This window comes from Dryobates pubescens, chromosome Z, assembly GCF_014839835.1.
Source record: "Dryobates pubescens isolate bDryPub1 chromosome Z, bDryPub1.pri, whole genome shotgun sequence".
Taxonomy (NCBI): Eukaryota; Metazoa; Chordata; class Aves; order Piciformes; family Picidae; genus Dryobates; species Dryobates pubescens.
The window spans coordinates 121,245,921-121,272,686 of record NC_071657.1 but is presented as its reverse complement, the minus strand read 5'-3'; the positions used below and the strand labels follow the sequence as shown (position 1 = coordinate 121,272,686).

Here is a 26,766-nt window from a genome sequence, read left to right as displayed (position 1 = left end):
AGTGTTCATGTACTGTATTAAGGAGATACAAATACTGCTGCTGTGTGATTCTCTCATTCTCAATTAACACAATCCATTTAGTTGTTAAAATGTGACAATTTGTACAACAAAATGTTTTTCACATCCTGTCAAGCATAAATAGAAGAGCAACACTAAAACCCTTGTAACAGATTTTTTATCTTTAAAACTAAAATACACTGAACAACTTCAGAATGCATAGGCATGTGTTTGTTTTTATTATTGTGTTCTCATTCTTATGTCAAGTGCCTCTCTCATTTGAAATTTTGACAATAAACCAAGAAACTAAATTGCCTCTGCTGTCAGTAAGTAATTGTAACTAAAAATCAGGGCTTCAAAGCAATACAAGATGAGCAATGTACACTATCAGCCTAGATGTGGAATTTACTTTGATTTTTAAAACAGTTTAGAAAAATGAGAGCAGTCTCTCCAAGCGTTATTTTGAACACTGGAACAGGACTTTCCAATTGTGTTACTAATAAATACACTGTTAAACCACAAAGTACTCTTGAAAGACAGAAGTGTCTTTCAAGACACTGTGGCACTATGTTCCATCTTCTACAGGGAAATAAAGTCTTGACTTCACTAAAAATTGATCCAATTTTTGTCATTGGTTTGGGTGGATTTCATCTTTAGTGTCCAAACCAGTATAATGATATTATTTGCAATATAAGAATCTAGGAGATTTTTATGTGAGTAGAAAAAGCCACATTAACATGTACTGGAAAGACAGCTGCTGTTTGAGAGCCTTTTGTTAACAGTCTGATAATTATCGTTTGGAGTTTGTATCCATGAAATCCGTATCTGCTGCTAATGTATTTGCCTAATTTCATAAATACATTCATAAAATATTAATACTGACTGTTGAAAGGTTCAGAAATGTTACCTCCTTGAGACTGAGGCTTGGAGTAGTGAGGAAAATAGAAAGAAAAACGTTAAATATTTCAGCAGAGGCTAGAGAAGGCTATTTCATCTAATTCAAAAATAAGACAGTTCATTTTATTTCACAAGTAACACACTACCCTGATACCATCTTCCATCACTTTTGCCACTACAGCAGAAGGTCAATACACTGGTGATGACCTATTCTTTTCTGCTTATTCCCTGCAAAGTTTGTTCTTTTCTGCCTTTTCTACAAAGGATCTTTTGTTTGTCACAGAACCTGGAGTGATGAAATCCAGTGGCTTTTTATAGGAATGGAGAGGACAATTAGAATGGATGTTCCTGCAGAATTACCACAAGCAAGAATGGTTTTTGTGACCCAAGTTCTGCCTCATGAACCACTGCTTATACATACACTAGACTGTGATTTTTGTCATAAAATTTTTGTCTCTCAGTTTCAATTTATCATTTAAAAAAATACAATAAATTCATTTGACCTAAAAATCTCATGACATAAGCTTTGACTGTCACATAAATGCCATAAGAGAGCTTAGTATCGCTTACCTGTATGTCCGTTTGTAGCAGCAGAATACAAGGCAGAATAGCCATCTTCACAAGAGTAATTAATGTCCAGTCCTTCTTCATTAAGCAGCATTGATAATAAAGTGACATTTCCCTGGGCAGCAGCTTGGTGAAGAAGGGTGGGCCTGCCACCCAGGGGGACAGGACCACCACTTGCTAACAAAGGGGTTAGGGAGGAAGACCAGCCTGTGAGTTAAAGCAACAGGAGTTAGACAGAAAGCACATAAATAAAGCCCTGCTTTATCTGTCTTTTAAAACTTAAAATAGGTCAAGATGACAGCATTTGTTAGTCTAGCACAAGTCTTGTGATGATGCTTTCTGTATACATCAGAAAGTATGCTGAAGAACAAAAACTGCGTACAGAGGTGACAGCTGTTAATGCAAGTGAACAGGATTTCATTACGAAAGGTTACCGTGAAACTAGTTATGAACTGAAGTAGCAGCTGGTTATCTCAGAAAAAAAATTACATCATCAAAATTCAGAAACTACTGAAAGTTTATTCAAGTTTTAATCTAATTGCTGATATGCTGGGAAAGGTTTTTTTCTAAATATTTCGAGAAAGGTTTCCGAAACAAAATACTTCTTCTCATATGAAATTTCATTTGCCTTTACAGTCTTGGTGCAAACTTCAGTCTTTATATCTCATCTGCATATACACAGAAAAACTGTGCAGAGAACCCTAATTTTAAGCAATTTTCAGTAAGATTGGGGAGGGGAAAAGTAGGAATAATTTAGACAAATAATATAGAAACAAATTATTACTAAGCTGTACCTTAAGGTAATGTTCCTTTTGCTCAGCAATATTTTATTGTACAATATGTTACAAAATGCTCCAGTATGAATGACAGAATATTTACAAGTGAAATGTTTCACCCTGATAAGAAAAAAATACTCATTCCAAAACTTTGAAAGCTTAGGAGTTATCTTCATTAAATGTTCTATTCATTATTTATCAGCTTTAGTAGGTAGTTTGTTAATAAAATGAAGTTTGCTGCATAAAGCATAGAAAATTTTATGCATTCTTCCTTGATCAAAGACTGAAAGAGAAAGCAGATTTTTTTTTTCTTATTTTTACTCTTAACTTTGGAAAATCCACATTACATTTCCCTCTTTAATAAATAATTTTATATTCTGTGGCCACAAATTATGTGAGGCTGAACACAAAGGAAGTTCAGCCAGCTTTTGCTGCGATTCTTCAACATTCAAGACTAAAGAGGAGATGACAGGGCATTGCCTCCAGCTCCATCAAGCTGGTCAAGTGCCATACAACCTCCAACACCTGGAACTAGAAAAAGCATGTGGCTGCAGCTGAACCACGCTGGGATGATCTCCTCCACATTTTGGAAAAGGGGGGAAAAATTAATATGGAATTTCCCATCAGAATTCTATAGAAGCAATAGATTTGGGAAGCTTGCAGGATTTGGACAAATTTTAATTAAAGTCCAGGCTTACACAAAAATCCATCACCTGAGTAGGTCCAATGAAGAAGCCATAGTTTGATCCCAGTTCAAAACACAAAACAATTAAAAGCTTGGAGGAATTTTTACATTTGTTTCTAAAGCAAGATTTGTCATTTCAGATTAAGTTTACTAGATTAGCATGTGAAAGAAACACATTTGTAGTATTTTCACAATGTTAGCTTATTATTCAACTTATTGACCTAATTTTGACTTGACATGTCACCACCACAGCTAAGAAGTTACCTGGTAAATCCAACTGTGAACCACTAATAAACTACAATGTTAACTCTACCTTCATATAACTTCAATTCTGAATCTACTTTCTGGCTATTAATACAATTACTAGAATTTGTTTCTCCAATGTTTTTAATTGGATGATTTTGAAGTTTGTAAAAAAATAAGCAATATACAAAAGTCAACTTCATCCATTAAGTGGAAAAAAAAAATATATATAGGGTAAATTATTTATTTATTTATTTATTTCCACTTTCACGATTTGAGAACACGTAACTCTTACAAAATCCCCAACTGTCTGAAGAATAACTCTTGCTCTTCCTTTCCAATATAAAAGTGTGACAGTTTAGGCTGAGCTTTTTGTTGGTGTCGGTGGGCTAAACCGTCGCACTACAACAAAAAGTAACTTTATGTTTCCAACTTTTTGTTGCTCTTTGAAACTAGCTGTGCTGCAGAGAGAGACAGAGAGATACATACACAAATATATATATATATATATATGGTTTAACACAGTGCTTGTCGTTTTCACTGACTTGCCATGGTAGTTAACCATATAACCATATAACCATATAACTAACCAGATATTGCTTGGGTGGCACTCCAGATGCTAATATTTTGTCCAAGTTATATATTGTAATTACGTGGGGGAATTTGAGGAGCTTGAAACTAAGCTGTAAGAATGAAGTTCACTTTACCAAGCAGTTTTCCAACATGAATAGTATTTCTGGGTTCCCTTCCTATTTGAAAATTGTCCAAGGGGAAAATTTTTTGTGTGTGTTTTATTTTGGTTTTGTTTCCCCCCTTTTTTTTTTTAAAGCATCATTAACAGAAATATCAAAATACAATAAATTTTTTGGTGACATATGTGGTACCTTAACTTTCATTTCAAATCCTTGAAATTAAAAGCATGTTGCAATTCATTATACTAGGTTAGCAACAGATTGTCTTACTGAAAAAGATACAAAAAACCAATAGCATAACTTTAGCATCAATGTAAAGCAATATAATAAAGCTGAATTCATCCAACAAACTACAGCAACATTAGAAAATAGCAATAAATAAGGTACATCATTAAGAGATGCAAAAAGTTAGGAAATGTGAAGCATCTGTGAAAGCTTGTAGGACATGCAGTGATGAAGGGCAGAGGGACAGACAAAAACAGCTTCTGGCATCAGCTTCAGAATGTGAGATGGTTAATTTCAGAGCCCAGATCAGTCCCTTCCCCCAACCCCTTTTATCTTTGAAGCCAATTGTATATATAGAGAAAAATAATAATCAATCAATCATTATAGAAACAAGCAAAATAAAAACCATACTTCACTGAAGAATGACATAGCGCAAAACCAAGAAGAAAGTAAAAGCAGAAATCCCAGGGGTATGAAAATCCAACTGCCTACATTCATTTCCATTTTGAAGTCTTAACAGCCATTGAAATGTAGAAATCCAAACAGAGCAGAAGCATTCTGGCACCAGTTCAAAGGCTGCTGAAGTTAATGAAAACACTGTCACAGATTTTGGATCAGACCATAAATGTTCATTGTAATTTCTCTATGTGCAGTCTGTTCAACATTAATGACAAAAGCCGGTGTCTCTTTCCACAAGAGATGAAAAGAGCAACATGCAGTACAAGGCCCTTTCTCTAAGAGAAGGTAGCATCACATTATTTTTGTAGAACACAACTAAACAAAAATCAGTGCTTGGATTTTAGGTTTGCTCTTAGTAGTTGCTCTTCCCAGAACCAAGACACTCCTTAGTGAAATCAGACCGCTGCTGTGTTCGGAAAGCAAGCTGAGCTAACTTGGAAACTGTTTTGAAATTAATAAATAGAATACTTCAGTGATTAGGCTATTATTAATTCTTCTGACTCCACAGTGAGAAGAAAGAAACATGGATTTATTGACATAAAAACGAATAATAGAAATTGAAGATCCTTTCAATACCCTTTTAATATGCTAGATTTGATTTGCACTGTTGTTTAAAAATACTAACAATTCTGACTGAAGCTCACTACTCACTACACAATAAAACACTTGTAAGACTTCACCATACTCTGCTGTAACTAAAACTGAAATTCCAAACATTTGGGGGTGGGAAGAAGTAAATAAACCAGATTATATGTATATGTATTAAAATTGACCAGAACATTAACAAAACTAACTGAATCTCTGCCTAGAGGCACGAAAATACAGATATAGAAAAGTAGGCTTCAGAGGTATTTATGGTGTGTTAGATGTTGTTCACCTCGAAACCAGTCACACTTAAAGAAAACAATAAAAAAGAAAGTGAATATGAATTCAGGCATTACTGGCCACAACAGTGCTATCAAACTTGGGTTATCTTTTCAACGACAAGGTCTATTTCTATATATATTTATAAAATCTTGGGGGGTTGGGGTTTTTTGTTTGCTTTTCTCAGCATAACATTTTGAAGGAAATGTCTTTCCAAAATTGCATCACATCTGCAACTCAAAGTTTATTTAGTTCTGCAGTTTGGCAGAACGCTAGGCCAAAACAGATAAATAAATAGAATGGGGTTGGAGGATAAATGCAATGAAATATAAGCATTAGTGTGGATAAAAGACGAAGGAGCTCCTGAATATTTGAATATTGCAAATGAAGTTCTTAAAGTTCCTTGATCCTCTTTGTAGTCAGGCACAAAGGGATAGTGAATTAACCTCTCTAAAAAAACAGCACAAATAAAAAAAAATCCTAACACTTTTGAGACAAAACTCCTATCTCTGAGAACTGAATATGAGGAATGTGACAAATTTCATAAGAAACATACATTGACTGTTTGGTGGAGGAATCCTATTTGAAAGGCTGCTTATTGTCATAATAAAAAAGCTTATACTTAGAAGCACAAACTAAAGCAGGAACAATACATGGAGTTACAAAGTCAAGTAGAATTTTCAAGCTAAAACTAACTGTAATATACTGCCTAATTAATGCTAATAGGATTTGTGGAACACGGCCTCTTGCCTACAAAAACTATTCACTTTGAAGCTGATCTTGCCAATAATTTGTTGTATGTTAATAGAAGTCATTATTTTCATTTTAAATGAAATTTTAATTCCATTATTCAGCCCAAAAGAACCTGAAGGCAAATACAGTTTGGAGAATGTGTGGAACACTGGGCTCTGACACGAGAGAGACTAACTAGGAATAAGAATTTAAGATGAAAATTTAGGACATCCATATGAAAACCAGCAAGCTACAAGGATACCATCAAATCCAACATTTGTTAACTGTGATTAGTAGTAGACAAGAGGAAGATGAGGTTTCTGAGCTAATATTTTTACAGCACAGTTCAGAAATGAGGAAGGGTTCTGAGAGTATGGTGCCACAGCCAAATATTAAAACCATGACTCCAGAATCACAGAAAATCTTCAGCGAGGTGGAATCAGAATAAAAATTCCTCAATAATGTTAACTCTGACATCTCTCCTGTACAAACAGATACTGTTGCCACACTCTGCTTTTGGAATAGTTTTCACAAGACTGATGAGTGTGTTCAACTGTCGTATCAGACAGTAGTGCAGCTACGAACAGAAAGTGGTTGGTTGTGCGATGGAAACACACCAGCTGTGTAGGGGTTTTATACTCCATACATGATGATACAGGGACTAAAGATATGAGGGTCTGAAGTACTGTAACTGAACTGACAGTAACTATTAAAAGTCTGAGATGATGATGATAAAGGTCTAAAGTGTTCCATAAGGGTGTGTCCATCTTCCTCACTGCAGTGTGAATAGAATAGAATAGAATAGAATAGAATAGAATAGAATAGAATAGAATAGAATAGAATAGAATAGAATAGAATAGAATAAACCAGGTTGGATGAGACCGTCAAGATCATCGTGTCCAACCCATCATCCAACACCACCTAATCAACTAAACCATGCAACCAAGCATCCTGTCAAGCCTCGCCCTGAACACCCCTAGCAACAGCAACCCCACCACCTCCTTGGGCAGCCCATTCCAATGGGCAATCACTCTTTCTGTGTAAAACTTCCTCCTAACCTCCAGCCTAAACCTCCCCTGGTGCAGCTTGAGACTGTGTCCTCTTGTTCTGGTACTGGTTGTACTGGTTGCCTGGGAGAAGAGACCAACCTCTGCCTGACTACAACCCTCCTTCAGGTAGTTGTAGACAGCAATAAGGTCACGCCTGAGTCTCCTCTTCTCCAGGCTAAGCAACCCCAGCTCCCTCAGTCTCTCCTCATAGGGCTTGTGTTCCAAGCCCCTCACCAACTTTGTTGCCCTTCTCTGGACACGCTCCAGCAAGTCAACATCATTCCTAAACTGAGGAGCTGAAGAGGGGCTTCTACTTAATGTTCTACTGATATTGATTCCAGCAGAGAAATATGCTGACAAAGATTTAAGAGCTCTACAATTAACTGAAAGGTTTATCAGGGCCACCTTTGCTCATGTGACTGCCACCAAGAAGACACCCTGAAGCTGGCAGCACATTAGGCACACAAAAAAGTGCCCATCACAATGCAAAATGAACAGCAGATACACATTCCTAATCCAGTCTATTAACATTTCGATTTTAATCCTCCAACAGCAAACTATTGCTAATACCTGAAGCAAGCCTGTGAGATGCTGCACAAAGGCTACAACAAAGCCTATAACTAAAACCAAAAGAACTACAGAACAACAGAAATAAAAATGAAACACATTCTATACGCATGAAGTGTCATATTTGAAGCTACATTGTTATCCGGGCGATTCTATACCTTAACGTTCAACCATCTCATGCCATAGGAGACTAGTAGCTGTGCCAGCTATGCCCTATTTTCTGAAAGGTTCACAAAGCACTAAATTTTCCATAGAAGACCACCAGCAGAAGTAGTTTTCAAAACACTATTTCAGACTGAGAAGATATTTTGAAGTCCAAAATAACAGCATTCACATAAGAAAAACCCAAACCCAAACTAAACTAAAACACCCCAGAAAAACCCTAAGGAAAAAAACAACAAAGAGGAGTTCCTTTAAGATGCCATCACATGCAGACTATTTACTTTAAACATTAGTCCTCTTTACCTCTAAAAATAAAAAACCCTTCAATTTGGATATCTCCTTGAGGAAGCAAACTAATTTATAACATTACTAAATCAGCAAAAGAATTTCCATACCCCTGGAACGTGGAAAAATATAAAGGAAAATGTCACCTTTTAGAAATTAAAAAGGAGAAAGGTATAAAAAGATTAATAAATCAATAGATTTATAGAAGAATCAAAATATTATGCTAGAGGGAGACAGTTTGTAGCATATCAATCCCTTTACCTGATGCTGTTACCAGGAGGCTGTCTGAATCACATGGTCTACAGGATGAAGCACTAACAGGGTTTATGGAGGAGCTACAAGCAATGGTGGTGGGAATGACAAAGGAATTTTCTGAACATGCAGGTTGATTCAGTCCAGGGAAGTGTGAAGGCCAGGCACCCACCTGAGATGAGGCTATGGCTGGTATGGCACAGCCTGCAGGTGCCACAGATAAATCTATAGCAGGTTTTGGTGGCAGCTGAGGTGAGGACTTAGAAATAATTTCCTCATTTATTACCCTGATTCCTTGTGGTGAACTTGAAAGAGGTGAGGTCATAGTTTTGCTGTCAGTTTTTGCACTTGTGTTTGGGGATCGACTACTATCCATTAAAACCTTAAACTGTGGGTGTGGTGGAGAAGGAGTTTGCGAAAGCCCTGGTTTTTTAGGAGGAATAGGTGGAGGATTTCCTCTGTCAATTCTTGATACACTGGGAGTCTTTAAATTCATTCTACCAACTGGGGGGTAAGTGCCAACTTCCATCGAATGTGATGTCCCCAGCCGTGACGGAGCGCTGCTCTGAGGGCTGGTAAATCTTGAAAGGACTTGGGTAACGGTATTCCGAGCTACCTGCTTGGCAACTAGGTTGTCACGACTAGTGGGGGATACGTCCCTAGAGGGAGGGCTTTGGGTTGTGTTGCCATTTTGGTCTTGATCATTAGCATTTGCTTGAAATCTAAATCTAGCTGCTTGGACTCGTGGATTTAGGCCTGGATGCCCAGCAGTGTTGGCAGATGGTGAATGCAAACTTTGCATAGATGAAGCAAGTGAGGAATTCTGAGCTGCAACAGTGGGTGCTGCAGGAGCGCAAAGGGAAGTACTATTTGGAAGAGGGGAAGTGCTACTTGGTAAATCAGGTGATGAGTCTGTACTTGGTCCATTTTCCTCAATTCTGTTTTGATTCTGTGTAAGAACAGGAGTTGTGGGAGGGACAAGTTCACTAGATGAAGTTTGCCTGTCAATGACAGGCTTCACAAATGCTGCATTGGTGCACACATTCATTTTTGTATTGCCAGATATTGTTGTGTTCACTGTAGAAGGCTTTACAGATACAGTCAAAGGCAACTTCTTAACACTTTCTGTGCTACTGTCCAGCACTACAGTATCTGTTTGGCAGGCAACAGTTCTTGAACTTGGTTCTTCTGTTTCAACAGAAACAGAAACAAGACTCCTATCTCTATTTTTATCTTTGTTTTTTAGAGAGAAATTAGCTTTACTTTCATTCTCCTTTTTTAATTGCTCAATCATTTTGATCATTTTATCTCTCTCTTCTCTGAGGTCACTGGTGTGTGCTTCCTCTCTATGCAGTTTGGCACGCAACTGCTCTCTCTCTGTGTCAAACTCGGACAGCTGCTTTTCCATTTGGGCTTCCATTTGTGTACTCCTTTGTTTCTCAGCTGCAAGAGACTCCTCGAGCTCAGTAGCCTTTTTCTTTTCCTCTTCAAATTTTGACATCACTTCTTCCAGTTTCTGAGCTTCCTCTACAATTCGGCCAGACAACTGCTTACACTCTTTCACTAACATCAATACTACATGCTTATTCTTTCCACGTTCCTCCTCAAGACGAGCAGATAACTTTTTGTGCTCCAGTTCAAGACTCTGTAACTGAGATTTTTCCATTTCCAACTGTAAGAAAGCACAGAGAAAAATTCTTATTAACAAGAAGGAAACTTTCAACATTAACTAGTATTAACCTGACGCAGATATTGTAACCTTTGAAAGTATGCCTTAAATGAATGTGACCCCAGGAAAGTGATTTGTGATATCTATACAAGTGCCTATAATCTTACACAAACAAAGAGATAGGCATCCCTGAAGAGCAGTTCAGAAACTAAGTAAGCCCACCAACTTTCCTCTGGTGACAAAACAGGGACTCCCTAAAATGATTAAATGCTTGCGATTCCTGAGTGAGGAACTACCTGTTCTCCAGAAATTAAGCTCAGGACAACACAGAAAGTTCTCTTCTCAGTAATGGAACCAGACAAAAGCAAGAGATGAGCTTTGCAAAAAATCTTTGGGCCCAGAAATGAAATGTTTAGGGTTCAGGTCTTCCTCAGACTGAAGGAGATTAGAGGACATGGTCTCAAGGGAAGGTTTAGACTGGATGTTAGGAAAAAATTTTTCAGAGAGAGAGTGATTGTCTGGGGAGGTGGTGGAGTCACCATCACTGGAGGTGTTTAGGAGGAGACTTGATGGAGTGCTTTGTGCCATGGTTTAGTTGATTAGATGGTGTTGGGTGATGCGTTGGACGCGATGATCTTGAAGGTCTCTTCCAAACTGCTTTATTCTATTCTATTCCTATTCTATTCTATTCCTATTCTATTCTATTCTATTCTATTCTATTCCATTCTACACAGTCCATTGTGCCCATAATAAGCACCTTATATCTTATTTCAATATTTATTAAAAATACAATAATTTGGGGGATCAACATTTTGATGCAGGCAAAAATATTTTCCTGCACTTACTGAGCAGAGTGAGCAGGTGGGCTCTCACTGACATCAGTGATGTATAAACTATGTTATAAGCTAGAATCAAAAACCCACCTGCTACACACAGGTAGTGGATAAGAGTAATTTTTGCCCTCACTCATATAGCCATCACCTCTAATTCACCTTGCTCGCTGATTCTGCTTTTATTCAATGACCCTGTTCTAGAAAGGCAAGGGAAACACTTGTTAATGCACTATTTTATAAAAATACCTACTAGTAATAATGCAACTCAAATTGTTTTGCATTTTCACAAGTAAACTTTTAAACAAGTCAAACAACAATAAAATAAAAAAAGATTTCTTTCTTCCTGCTCCTTCCTTCACATACTGATGCGGTCGCTCCCTATATGGCTTATCTGAGTGACTGTTAACAAAGGCAAACGAAGAAAACACTAAGAAAGTGCTGAGAATTCCCTCTGCTGACAATTCCCTCTACTGTACCCCCCCCTTTTTTTAACTTTTTTTTTTTTTTTAAAGGTTTAGCCTTGTGAGTTTACACACATATTGATACAGAACTAAGAATTCAAAACTGTACCACTAAAGCACATTTTCTATGTGGGAACTTTTTCTGGGAAAATCCTTTCAGGTATCTATAAAAAAGTTTACAATAAAATATAAAGGGCTCACAGGCATGAATGATTGATTTCTACTGCAGCAGGAAACTGTTTCAAGCTTCTACAATACAAGAACATTTTACAGTACTAAAGAAAAATAACTAAGAGGAGCTGTCTCAAATAGTAGTTTAAAATCTTACAATGAATAAAAATTTTGCTTCAATAGATGAAAGAAGAATTATGTGTTGTAGATTCAAATTGTAGTATCATGGTAAAATGATATTAATTACAGAGTTTAAGACAATATAGTGTCATGAATATATTTACTATAAATTGCAATGTGGGAAAAAATATGGCCTTGGGGATTGGTAACAGCTATGAAATATCTTCTCTCAGTCAATGCTTAAAATATTGTTGTGGCTGCTAGATGAAAACAAACAGAAAGCCAGGCAAGGAAAAAACCAACCAACTAACAAAAAAGAAAGAAACAAACAAAAACCCACAGACAAACCCACCCCAACAACATCAAAAAACCAGACACAAAAAACCCCAACCAAGAAAACAATGAAAAAAAACAAACACTAAACTCCAACAAACCAGGCATTACAATACAAGAGCTTTATAGAAGCTATACAGTTTCCTGTGGTCTCCAACAAAAGAAGACATTTCTTAACTCTGGAAGCTTTCTCCACATGCTGTGTCTATAATTAATCTTTAATTAAAATGCATTTATACAAAAGCTATTACAATTTTTAGATAAGAGTTTTATTACTCTCGACTTATACTATACAGTGGAGTTGAAACTCATGCCATCAAGAGATGAGCACAAGAGAGAGCAAGTTTGCACTTGTGTCCAGGATAATTTCTTTCCAAGTGGAAAGCAGAATTAAAGCACAACAGAACACTTGAAAAAGAAGGGAAGTGAAATGGCAGAGAGAGCAAACACTAAATCCTTCATGAATTCATACTTATAGATGAATGTGTCTCAGTTTCCCAGCATTTCTGATCATGCTACCTCACTGTAAATTTGTCTTACATTTTCTATAAGAGGGGTAAAAAGCATACGGCAGTATCAATATGGTATTTATTATAGCAATAGGGTATTTCCCTCCTGAAATCATACCATTTAACAAGCTATGATGATGATACTGCATTTAGGAATGGCCCCATTCACAGTTCCTCACATGCAGAAAAATGATTATTTTTTCTCAAGCACTTAAGTCTCAAACTGCGACAGGGGAAGTTCAGGCTCGAGGTGAGGAGAAAGTTCTTCACTGAGAGAGTTGTTCGCCATTGGAATGGGCTGCCCAGGGAGGTGGTAGAGTCACTGTCCCTGGAGGTGTTCAAGAGAGGATTGGATGTGGCACTTGGTGCCATGGTTTAGTCATGGGGTCTGTGGTGACAGGTTGGACTTGATGATCTTTGAGGTCTCTTCCAACCTTGGTGATTCTGTGATTCTGTGATTTCATTATTTCTTCAAAGCATCCAATAGCATTTGGATGCTTTACGAGCACTTCAAATCAAGTGAAGTACCCAACAGCAGCAGTTACGCATTGAACAGCTTCTTTTTGCTTAAAACAGATACAAAAATTGTGAGAAATAAATTTTTAAAGTCTAGAAATGCAACAAGATTATAGTGAAAATGTTATCAAGATGATCTGTGTTTTATTATTGCTGCATTTTGCTTTCAGATGAGGGATTGGTTCTATAAATTAACTGTTGTGAAACTACGTTACTTCCAAATAACTGCAAGCAGATTTTAATATATTTTGAGATCTAATCAGCTTGCCAAACATTGCACATAAATACAGAATCAATCTCTAATACATAAAGCCCCTTATTTGATTTCAAATTGACAAGAGCAGCATTGGTTTCTCATTTTACCCTATCTTTTACCTCTATCTCTTCCCCCACGCTTGTTTTGGCTACAATATCTTGAATTGGAAAACCCTTAAAGACTGCATTTTTTTCCTTTAGATGACAGATATGGACCTAACTGTAATTATTTATGAGTTTATGAACTAACTATAACATGATTTTTGCAAAGTTTACCACATGCATATACTAAACCATATGAGTAATGCAAACATCTGGAAATGTGTCCAAGAGGATTTGAAAAATGGTAAAAAAAGATACTGAGAAATTTATAGCATCCCAGAAAGAAGTAAGCAGCAAAAGTCCCCCAAAGGCGAGAGACAGAGTGCATGCTGTGTAAGAAAAGGTCAAAGGAGCTTGGCTTGCTTAGTCTAGTGAGAAAAAAGGAAAAGGCAAACAAAAAAATACTGCAGGATGATCTGACAGAGTCAAATTCTTCTTGGTAGTGGCAGGTGGGGGTCTCATAACACAACGCTAACATGAAAAGTTGTCCTTTAAAAGGCTCAATCTTGAACACAAGATTTTCACAAGGGTAGCAGTGCAGAAAGAATGCAGTATTGCCATTCCTCAGGGTTTTCAGGACTGAGCTTGACAAATTCACAGATGACCAGATGTACTGCTGCTGATAATCAGCTTTAAGAACAAGGTTAAACTCAATCACATCAATAGGCCTCCTTCAACCAACACATCTTTCTATGAGCATGTACCCCAGTACCAATGTATCTGTACAAACAACTGACAAATCAAGAACTGTAATTTTGATTATCTGCTTTTGAGTTCTCAAGAAAACTCAAAATTCATTTTCATAGCAGCTCCAAGAAAAGCGTTCAAAGAAATGGTAGAGGATGGAGGATGGAGACTTAACACAAACCAGATGACATCTGAGGATTAGGTATTTGCTATGTGGTAAGCCTACGACAGACAGTCATTTGTGCCCATCTCATTTTTCTCTGTTTTGGCAGGTTGTTATAACTTGCTTTTTACAATCGAATAAAAATTTAATTCAAAGAATAGTCAAGCTGGTTTTGGCTGGGATAGAGTCAATTTTCTTCATAGTAGCTGGTACAGAGCTCTGTTTCACATTTGTACTGAAAGCAGTGCTGACAACACAGAGATGTTTTCATTACCGCTGAGCAGTGCTTACACAGTATCAAGGTATTTTCTGCTTCTCATCATCCCACCAGGGAGTAGGTTGGAGGTGCACAAGAAGCTGGAATGGGACACAGATGGCACAGCTGACCCCAAGTGACCAAAGACATGTTCTATACCATATGATGTCATGTTCAGCATATAAAGCTGGGGCAAGAGAAAGAAAGGGTGGGATGTTTGGTGTGATGGTGTTTGCTTCCCAAGTAACTGTTACATGTAATAGAGCCCTGTTTTCTTGGAGATCACTGAACTGCTGATGTGAAGTGGTGAATTAATTCCTTATTTTGCTTTGCTTGAGCACAGCTTTTGCTTTACCTATTAAAATGTCTTTATCTCAACTAATGAGTTTTACCACTTTTACCCTTCTGATTCTCTCCCTGGTCCCACTGAAGGGAAATGACCTGGGTGGTGCTTAGTTGCCAGCTGAGGTTAAACCACAACACTTTTAAGGTCACTATATTCAGATTATAAATCCCCAGGAATAAGAATGAAGTCTAAGCCTGTTTAAAGTCCAGTAATATCCAGAGAAAATAAACACAGCTGTACACAGATTTCATTAAGAGTGAGACAGTGAGGCAATAACAAACATGAAGATAGAGGCATCACACATTTAGAGAGGGAGGATCCGCTCTTGGAGGGAGGAGGTGCAGCCAGCTCTGTATTTAGGTCATGTTTGCTTAGGCTTAACTTTTATTTTTTCTCTCCTATTTTGGGTCACCAATGCTCAACATCATGCAGTTTGTTTTCATTCCTGTGATATTTAAATTTCCTGTTTGTTACAAGGAGTAAAACTTGGTAGAATCATAATGACGAGCATTCAAAGCAACACATCTTTTCCAAGTGTAGTGCTTTAAAGTTTAGCTTGAAAGTTAGAGACCTCAGAATTGAGTGTACTAGAGAGGTTTAAGTACTACTCAAGGCAAGACTCAGACTGGAAAATAAATTAAGAATCACAGAATGTACTTGGTTGGAAGAGACCTCGAAGACCATCCAGTCCAACCTTTGATCCAGTACTGAATAGTCAACACTAAAACATGTCCTTGTGTGCCAGGTCCACATACTGCTTGAGCACCCCCAGGGATGGTGACTCCACCCCTGCCCAGGACACACCATTCCAATGTTTGATAACCCTTTCAGTGAAAAAGTATTTCCTAACATCCAGCCTAAATGTCCCATGGCACAGCTTGAAACCATTTCCTGTAGTCCTGTTGCTTGTCATCAAGGAGAAAAGGCTGCCCCCTCCTCGCTCCAACCTCCCTTCAGGTAGTTGTAGAGTGATGAGTCTCCCATCAGGCTTCTCTTCTCTAGGCTGAACAACCCCAGGTTCCCAGACACTCCTCATAGGTCATGTGCTCCAGGTCTTTCAAGACAAGAGCATCCTTTCCTGTACATGCAGACTTACAGACTTCAGTAATGAACTTGGGGTGGTGGTGTGTGTAAACAAAAAACTGAATTTACGTATCAATACCCTGACTTTGAGACATACTCTCAAAGCTGCATTTCCCCTTCAGGGAACAGCATCCTCCCTGAACACACCCCTCTTCCCCTTACTTTCTGTTTTTGGTTTCCCTTGGACACTAACTGGTTCACTGGTCCAACTAACATGCATGTATCTGCCCATATACTAAAAATCAGAGCTAGATGAAGAGTTTAGGAGAGACTTATGGTCATGCCCTGAAACAAGAAACTAATCAAATTTTCCATGCAAATGTTTCAGGGTCTCTCCCCATATCATTCTTCACCATAATAAGCATATTTTTGTATGCTGAGACAATCCCTTCCCTAAAATACCAACTTACTTACAGAGCATATGAAATTCAGCATTTCAGAGCTCTCAAAAAGAAGTACTAGGTGAGTACATGTAACAGTTCACTACATAGGCCACTACACTGTTTTAACATTTATACCTCGTACCTAGACTCTAGTATTATTCATTTTTCATATGTGCTGTTTTTCTGAAGTCTTAACACAGTAGGTAGGGATGCTTGAAGTAAACTAAATAACACAGCTAAGCTAATAAGAAAAGGTTTGCTGCTTTAATTTGAGCATGCATTTGCATCATACTTTCCAGTACTCTTGTGGACGTTATTATTTCCCCAAAAGCAATTAGTACCAAAATCAATTTTACTTTAATTGTCTTAGCATTGTCTGGGTGGTTTTTTTCTTTTAAATCAACATAAAACTGTCACCAAAGAGCTGTTTCACAGCTGCTGAAGACATGCTAACCATCTTATACACAGTGAAGATAATTTAATACCTAGTTAGCATTTATTTTCTAATTAAAAAATAACTGGTCTGTATTAGTCTGATGGGTTAATGCCCATCCTGAAAGCAGAGGGGGGGAGGAGGGCTTGTGAGAGTATTGCCCTCCCTGCAGGGGGTTTTCCCCCTAGGAAACTAAATTAGTCTGTTCCACTCCCGCTCCCTGCCCAGCAAGGCTATAAGAAAGAGGATACTGCAGCCATTAGGTCTCTTGGCCCCTGCCTTTGATTGGACAAGAACTGCTGATGGCTCCCTGCTTCTCTGCCACATGGTCAGGCCTTCTCCCTGCTACCTCCACACCTCTTCAAAGAGACTGGTTTTGTATTCTTTTCTTTTTTTTCTCCCATCCATCCTTGCTCCTTACCCTTGTGAACCCTACCTGCTATTGTTACATATGTTGTTTAAAGAAAATTCTTTACTTCTCTACTTCCAAGCCAACTCCAAACTATTTCTTGGTGGATTTGCTCCTTCCCTTTCTTTTTCCTCTCTATTGAGAAAGAGGAGGAGGGAGCTGGGGAGGGATTCTCAGCCTTGTCCCCATCTGAGCTCTTAAGTCCCAGTTAAGGCTCAAACCACCACAATTAGTCAGTTCTATTACTGTTCCCCTCTTTCCTCTCAGAAACCCCATCCCCATACAGCATATTCATATGTAGCTATGACTCAGGAATGTATGGCTATTAGTGAAATATGTCCACAACTTTGGTTTATCTTCTATAAGAGTTTTTTTGCAGCATACTTGTTCCAGAATAATTTTCTTTTTACACCAAATGTTCTAAATATGCAGAAAGTATTTTTTAAAGCTACAGTTTATTTTCAGCGATTTATGAAACAGAAACACCCAATATAAACTGCAAATAAATTCTTTAGTTTATGGTATTTAGGTTAAAACAGAGGTAACAGTAGCTGCTCTAGGTTTCAATGGTGTTGATTTAAAAATGTATTGTGATTTGCTTTCTCAGCTCACCTGAGCTATCCACTTATATACAGCATTGACTTGTACCAGTTATATTTTATTTATTCCAGAAGTAGAGCTAAATTCACAGAATCAATGAGATAAAATGCACATAAAATATCACCAGAAAATTAGCACCCCAGCATATAGGACTATTAAGTGATAACATTTTAACATACTTAACGATAACCAAGTCAGACAAAGATGCACATTTTAAAAAGTGGTATGAAAGAACAAATCAGCAGATGGAAAAGGAAAAAAGTTTGGTAGCAGGATACCTTCTTTTGTCTGTTTTCAGCAGCAGCCAACTGAGCTGCCATTCTTTCTTGCATTTTCCTGCAGTGAGCCATAACAGCTTCTAAAATGGACAGAGGGTTCATGCATATTGGCTTCTTTTCCTTATCACCGGCACCTGCCTCAAAGTCTCTCTGAAGAGCCAGAAATGGGTCACTCAGATTAAATCTTCCGTATCGTTCCTGGATAAAAACTTCTTTGCGCCGGGCCTAATAAAGAAACCAAACAGATAAAGAAATAAACCTAAATGCAGTCTTTGGAGTATATCCACACAGAAGAATCCTACACCACAGGAAAATGTTGTATTAGGCTGTAAAAATACTTTCTTCAGGTATTTTTTTTACAATTCCTACACAAAGTACGGATGTTGCTCAGAGATTTTATTACAGTCAATACAATTCACCACATAAAAGTACCCCTTCCCCCTCTCAATTCAGTACAGAAATACCAATGTGGTGCAGTTTCAGAAGTATCAAAAAAAAATAACACCTTGTAAAGTGGCTGATACACAAAAAGAAAAGGGAAGAAAAATATTCCAAAAAGAAGTTCCCTATTTCAGAGTACTACCATGATGCTAACTACCAGATATGGAAACATAGTTTGACGGTATGTTTACATATATAGAGATTTTTGTAAGTAATAGGAGACAAGCAGGGAGATGACATGTTTCTCCATGCCATTATTTGAAAAGAGTTTTCCAAACTGCAGTACAACACTTCATTGTCATAACACAAAATATTAAATAGTGAAGGACAGAGGTAGTTTGCTTGACACATTTTTGTTTCTTTGGAGGACACAGCTGCCCCAGGGGAGGTTTAGGCTGGATGTTAGGAAGAAGTTCTTCACAGAAAGAGTGATTGGCCATTGGAATGGGCTGCCCAGGGAGGTGGTGGAGTCACCATCACTGGAGGTGTTTAGGAGGAGACTTGATGGGGCGCTTGGTGCCATGGTTTAGTTGATTAGATGGTGTTGGGTGATAGGTTGGATCCGATGATCTCAAAGGTCTCTTCCAACCTGGTTAATTCTATTCTATTCTATTATTGTATCAGAGTAAAATCTTTAAAAATAGTAAATTTCCAATGAAAATACTAAAACAATAAAGCAAAAGCTTGGTAGAAGGGAAACAATGACTAGTTCACTAAAACTTAGGTGGCAAAATGACAGAAAGACAAGCTAGGCTTGGGTTTTCTCACAATCCCTTCAGCATCTCAGTACTATTTCTGCCCTTCTGCACTTCACTGAAGTGTATCAGATGAGAGAAACAGAAATACTAGAATCAGAAGATTTTATCTCTTAGATCATCTTTCAGCCCTGAGAGCTATGAGTAATAGATATCTGGTTTTTACAACACTCATTGTTTAGAGAATGTACAGTCCAATATCATATAGGCAATGAGCCCATTAAAATTGTCTGTACAATATGGTGGCTGTGCTAAAAGAGCATTATCAGTGTCTCACATACAAAGTTCAAAACCACAGAATATGCAGCTACTGTAGGAGGTAATCAGGACTGCTGCACTGGGAGAGGTGCTATAGGAACTTGTAAACTGTCAGCTCTGTTCTTCTGTACATACCCATTCGCACAGTGACTAGCTTTCTAATGGAAGGTCTTAGACTGAAAGTATTTAGAGGTATGAAAAGATGACCATAGGAAATTTGTAATTTTGCTAGCCTGTGTCAGTGGTGCACAAAATTATGGCTAGAGACTTAAGATAAATCCTCCAACTGGCAACTGCTAATGAAAACTGACAGCACACACAAATCAAGAGAAAACACCTAAAACTGAAGAAGAAAGAAGTCTTAAATATTCATTAATTTCACTACTGTAATAGACTAGCAGCTTAAACTTATTTACAAATGCTTTTGACTTCAGTCCAGTAAGAATATCACAGTTAGACAGAGCTTTTAAATCACAGGAACTGAAACATTAAACAAGGAGATTAAACTATGAGTTTAACTGCTACTTAAAAAAGAATGTAAACCTGAAGGTCCTTTATAGACAAGCTGGTGTACAGCAGTATGTTAAATTAAGGATGGACTAGAAGCTTATAGTAAAAAAAAAGTAGAATCAAAAAACATCTTCAGGGAAGAGCGAAAGTTGGTCAGAAGAAACCACACAGCCTCATTCAAGGAAAAGCTAAGTGTAAACAGGACTTTTCAGTGTGGAACAGAAACAAAGAAGGAGAGTCATGCTAGAGGTCTGCACACTGACAGGGCAACTAATAGTTGTCCCATGATCCAATGAGGGAAACTGGAGTTGGACACCAATTATTCTCGCTGAGAGCAGATAAGCACCGGAACGTGTTGCCCAGGGAAAAGACATAACCACTGTCACTGGAAGATTTCCAAAACTAGATTGGATAAGGCCATCAAAAACTCAATCCATGTTTGACGTTAGTCCTGCTCTTAAGCAGACGATTACACTGAACAATCTCTCGAGGTGTCTTCCAACCTAAATTACTCTCTGATTAGTGATTTCTTCTAGGACTGTTAACTTTCTATCTTGTAGACACTAGCAATCTCCTCAAGTAACAAATGACAGAAAGGAGCTTTCACAGGAAGAAGCAGCAAGCAAACTTGTGGAACAAGCTTTATTATGCCTTGTTTCACATCATGAGAATACTTTGTATTGTGTGACTTAGAAAACAGAACTTTTATTGTGTGATATTGTAAACAAAAATCTCAATATTGAACAATCCTATGGATTATGCAGCTGTGTGATGCAGAAGGAAAGCGTACTCTCAAGTATTCTCTCCTGGGTTTGCAGCCAGCACAAATCTGGAGGATCAGGCTGTAAAATAAGATTATTCTTTTCTTACTCTCGGGAAGCTTATCTCCTATCACATACAGCAAGACACCTCATTCACACTTACATCTCTCAAGCTGACCCTTTGCAGTCACTGACCTCACTTATGTACTGGCAGATAAAGACTGTCAGCAGAATGTGCAAGGAGAGGAACAAAAGGAGAGGGGGTATGTGGATGATGTGCTGTGCGAAAAGTAGCAAATCCAGTACAGGAATTGGTTTGCAGTCATTTGTTTCATATGTTCCACTTCAAAAGGAAGGGAAAAAAAAAAAGATTAAAAAAAAAAATTTAAAAATCTATTTTCAGTGACCAAACAGAATTATTGAAGTATAATTAGATATATTTTTTTCCACCCCTGTTATTGAAATAAGTATGTAAGAAGGCAGGGAGACCTTCAAATTCTATCCACCCTACTGTAGACTTACAAGCTTAAAACATAAACGAAGTGAGGAAAAAGAAAAAGAACCAATTAATAAGTAAGATATTAGCCAAATAACAAACCCCATAACATTGATCATGTAATATCATATTAGTTTTATGTTGGTCATAATCCACATTCATATTAGTTGTACACATTTGATGAAATGAGTTTACATAATCAGTAACAGAATATATAAGCAACAGTATTTTTAAGGTTAATCCTGCATTTTTGCCCCAATGTATCTTAGTTTCCTCTTCAGTTACCTGCCAAGTTAAGAGTTCAGCAAGTCCAAATCTTTCATCAGCAATTGATGATAAACATCAAAAATGGGACTGCATGTCCTACACTGCTGTGGAACAATGGAAGCGAATTAAAGCTGCCCCCTAGCCCTTAAACAAAATTTCCTTCCTTTCAGGAGCGTGTGTTCCTCTGATTAATTTCCTTTTCCACATATACCAAAATTGCTTCGGCAGATGTCAATAAGTTCACATTAACATTTTCTCTTGACATATGTATTAGGGAGTGGTAAAAACGCTTCCTAAAATTAAACAGCATAGAAGAGGAGGCAGCAAAAGCTTATTTTATTTACTATGTTAAAGACAAGGATTATTAATTCTAAACAAATTTGAAAGGGAAATAGATTTTTTTTTCCAAAGAGGAAAGTGTCTGAAGGAGAACATGTTCATAAGTCTTATTCATTGGCATTACAGTGTCTTGACATTATTTGCTGGTGCAAATAATTATTTATTTAATTAATTCAAGCAATTAATATGCACTCATAATGAAAACAGTACTTTCAGAGATACCTGCAGAATACATGGGTGGGAGTGAGGTGGAGGATATGATGATTAATTAAGGAAGAATGGTAATAGTTGTTAGCTTTTTTGGGGTGTTTTTATTTTTGAAATGCAGGTGTAAATGAATGCTTCAAAGTATCATTTAAGATGTTACTTCCATATAGTTTTACACAACAGACTGAAAAAGGAAATGTAAACATCAGTGACTGCTGAAGAAATCGTATGCTGCAGCAGGCTTTCTACTAATGAACTTCTCAGAATCTCAACTACAGTCTACATTCCTCTCTTCAGCACTGTGACAGTGCCTATCTATGCAAAGTCTACAAGTGAGTTAGATTTTCATGAATGCAGTATTACATGAAAAAATACCTGCCTAATATATACAAATTGTCTGTATCCATGTTAAGTGTCAAGTATCATAAGACAGAAACTTGTGTAGACACTTTAGGGATAAAAATAATCAAGACTCTCTGAAGAAGATTGAGGATTTTAATAGGTTGTTAGTTTAAGAAGAGTGAAAACTGTAGAGAGTATTGAGAAATAGAAGAATGCAATCAACAGGTTAAACAAAACCACCACACAAATTGGTTATGCTCTGACAGACCTATACAATTGCTTCATACTATACTATAAAAATTGCTCTTTACAGATGACTGAGCAGAATCATGAAAGAATTCAAAGTCTTTTAAAAGTGGTACTAACAAAGATAATAGAATACACTTGTTTAGTAATTTCTAATGCTCATAAAAAGCATTCAAAACTATCTTGGATCAGTGAAGCGGACGGCAAGAAACTGGAGGTACAACCAGTTTCTAGGAAAGTTATCCCAAACATGAACCATTACAGTAAGAGTAATAACAAGAAGCTGCACTATTATATCATTCACATAAACCTATGGGGTTTTTTCCCAGAAATTTCTGATTCACAAAGCATCTGTTTCTCTCAGAGTCCATAGTTTAAAATCCAAGCTTTTAGGAAGTTTTTCTCAAGGTAATAAGAAAGCTCTACCTACAAGTCTGTATGTTGCTTTACAAGGCTGTCCTAAATAACCTCCATTTAAACTAAACAAACCCGTCATTTTAAGGCACCAACAGTCAGATCTTACCTCACAGTTGACAAAAACAACAGCAAACCAGATTTTCTCTGTTTCGTGCCAAGTATCCAAATATTAAAGTGGTTTGCAAAAAGCTGCTCTGTTTCCTCCTCTCTGCAGTAGGAAGCAGACTCAACAAAACTACAACCTGCTTAATTAATCCAAATCTACCTGTGTATGAGGACAAACATAAACACTTAACCACTTCTGGCTTACAATACAACAGAAAGCACTACAGAAGAATTATACAACCAAGGTAATGATGAAGCCTGAATTTCCTTAGGGGTCTAACTCCAGAGAAAGACAGCATCACCCAATAGCACAAGTTTACTATTACCCTGATACTGTGAAGTAGCACAACCTCCTTCTCTTTCTCTCTGTTCCTTAAGAAAAATCTCCATGCAGGAAAGAGGTGCAGACAGGACAGTCACATGCTTCCAATTTTTCATTACTAATTCTCTCCCTTAATGAAAATCCACTTTTTTGGAGTTCTGAATTTAAAATTGGAATGCACAATATTACAAAACTAAGATCAGTTATTAACAGATCAGTATCAGTAAGGAAAGAAACCCAAGCAACACAGTCAATACAAAACACTTCTTACAGATGTAATAGGTGAAACTCCAGCCTTGCACTAAGTTTCTAAATAAGGAAGAAGAAAAAAAGCTCAGGTCCTGAAGTAACACGTGGTTGTAATTGAGAAAAGCCATCCAGATGTTCTATATAAAAAATACATTAGACCTATTTTCTGACAGCTTTGTTGTCTGATGCTTAAACATTTGAAAATCATAGGCAAATATTTTGTAAGGAAGTATCACTGTTTGATGTTCTCATTATCTAACCACCCAGACATTTATTTCTGAAAATAATACAGATTTTCATACTGACAATGAGTCTCAACGGATAGGAGAGACTTGAGCTTTCTGGTTACTTTAAGCAATCATTTGTCATCTAGACTTTTTTGCATGTTCAAACTCATGCAAATCACCTCATAATTCTTTGCACATGTCAGCCCTTCTGAAGTGCTGAAGAAAACCTGACTTTACCTCTAACCAAAAAAGAACATTTTAACACCCACACTTAGCAGTTTAAAAGTTTCTTCAGCTCAGTAACAGTCAAAACTTATCAAAGACTGGCAGCCAAGAGGGCAAACCACATTCTGGTGTGCATCAAATGCAGGGCAACCAGCCAGTCAAGAGAGGTGATTAGGTGCAGTCTCACCCTAGTACTGTGAGCCGGTCTGAGCCCCACAATATAAGAAGAGGGTGAAGGTCCCTGAATGAATCCAAAGGAGAACAAAGCTGGTGAAAGGGCTGCAAACAATGTCCTATGACTTTGAGCTTGTTTAGTTTGGAGAAAAGGAGGCTGAAGGGCAAACCAGTTGCTCTCTACAGCTTCCTGAGGAGCTGAAGTGGAGAGCAAGGTATTGATATCTTTTCCTTGATACTCAGTAACAGAATGTGTGAGAACGGTTCAAAGCTGCACCAGGAGAGGTTTATGCCAGACTTTTTAGGGTGTCAGGTAATGACATGACTAAGGGGAATGGAGCACAAATAGAAATGGGTAGATTCAGATTGGATGTTAGGAATAAGCTCTCCACCATGAGGGTGGTGAGACACTGGAACAGGTTGCCCAGGGATGTGGTGGAAGCCTCGTCCCTGGAGGTTTTGAAGGCCCGGCTGGATGTGGCTCTGAGCAACCTGATCTGGTGTGAGGTGTCCCTGCCCATGGCAGGGGGGTTGGAACTGGATGATCCTTGAGGTCCCTGCCAACCCTGACAATTCTACGAAGAAGCATTTCTTCACTGAGAGGGTCGTTAAACACCAGAATTGGCTTCCTAGAGCTAGTCAGTGTTAAAGAGGCATTTGGACAATATCCTCAATAACATGCTTTAACTTGGTCAGCCCTGAATGTATCAGGCAATTGAACTAGATGATCATTACAGGCCCCTTTCAACTGCAATAATCTATCCTATTCTATTAACAGTATGGATTTAATTGAGGTAAAAGAATTTAGTGTTCTTTAATTATTTCCAGTATTCACTGGAAGGTAAACTGAATGAATAGAATACACATAACTATTCTATTAACTCTTAATTAATAGATTTCTAGAATGAAACTGTTTTAAGTAAACAAAATACACATCTGAATTGTATATTTTGGATTTTATGCCCTTTATTCAAACTTTAAGACAATTTTCTAGCTCTTTTTACATATGCCATTACTTACAACTTTCTGATTTAAAAATTGCCATACAACAGCTTACATCTCCACAATATCTAGCTAAAATTTGACTCTGCTGTTTGAGAGAACTCACTACAATCACAGTAAGCTCTATTTTCTCAAATTTGTACAAATGGAACACTGGCTTTTATAAGAGACCTAGTGCTAAGTATTTTTAGTATGCTGCTGAAGCTTCTAATAGATTCCTCTTTCTGGAAGAACTGCAGGTGGAAAGACTTCACCAGTCAGAACAGCATCAAAACAGAGTGGGAAGGAGAAAAGCATGGGAACACATACACTCTAGAATAACAAAAGTAATTGCTGCTGTGTGAGTATTTTCACAAGGGATGCGTTTTAAAAGGCCCCCAATCAAATCTCTTATCTTATTCTTAATTATAAGTTACTATCATAATTTATTTGGAAGAACCAAGAACAAACTTAACACTTTTTTTTTTCTTCAGCAACAGTAATGTGAAGAGACTCAGAAACAAAAGAAATCAGTGTTACCAGCTGCACTTTAGTGCTACCATGAACAATTATTAACTGTACCATTTATTGGCATAGAGGACACATCCTCAGTTACCATAACAATACACAGAAGACCCAGTTAACATTTCTAACTGCTGGCAATATGAGTCAGGATGGCAAACCGAAGCACAGCATCAGGTTTTGCTATCTTAAGCAGGCTGGGTCCTTCTGTTGTCATGAAAGGAAAGCACTTTTCTTACATTGTAACCAGTCATGCAATTCTCAAAAATGGAGGCCCACACAGTTATTTACTGGAACAGTGTTAGCTTCTTGAATTGCTTGAGAATAAAGCAGTGTATCAAAACAAGTCAAGCAATTTCATAGAAATAAACTTAGCTGACGCAATATAAACTAAAAAAAGAAAACCCAAACAACACCTGAAAGTAAAATCAAAATTCTGAACACTCTTTAAGGTTATATCTAACAACACTTTTTTCAATTAGGTGAATGAAAAAGCATGCTGCATTCCTTTAAAACTTTAGATAAACTACAGATGCAATCATTCCAAAGCACTGAAAAAAAATGATCTATTAACTTGTCCAAGGTTCCTTCATATTTCATAGTTTCCTTGCAATCAATTGTAAGTAGCTTACAACAGTGAAACAACACTTTTTAACAGCCATGTTTAGAAAATTACCAAAAAAAAATAATTAGCATTAAGAAAGTAAAGCTTTAATCATAACCAGAATCACTGGAGAGGTAAAGACAAACTATATTCAAGAGCAGAAAAAAAAATATATACAATCATAATTGAAGCCAATAAATCAAAAGTCGTAATCAGATAAGCAAGCACACAAATTGCAGATCACTATCTCCCCAAAACT

General features: G+C 37.4%; 1 protein-coding gene across 1 annotated transcript in view; it reads right to left on the bottom strand.

Moving 5' to 3' along the window:
* The window catches only part of CTTNBP2 (cortactin binding protein 2), an 86,633-nt gene that overhangs the window by 38,292 nt on the left and 21,575 nt on the right, over window positions 1–26,766 (bottom strand). Inside the window, exons 3-5 of the mRNA XM_054178984.1 lie at window positions 18,060–18,284; window positions 8,462–10,124; window positions 1,465–1,668 (exon numbers count right to left, since the gene is read on the bottom strand). Of these exons, the coding sequence (XP_054034959.1) occupies window positions 1,465–1,668; window positions 8,462–10,124; window positions 18,060–18,284 (2,092 nt within the window). The remainder of the gene's footprint in view (window positions 1–1,464; window positions 1,669–8,461; window positions 10,125–18,059; window positions 18,285–26,766) is intronic.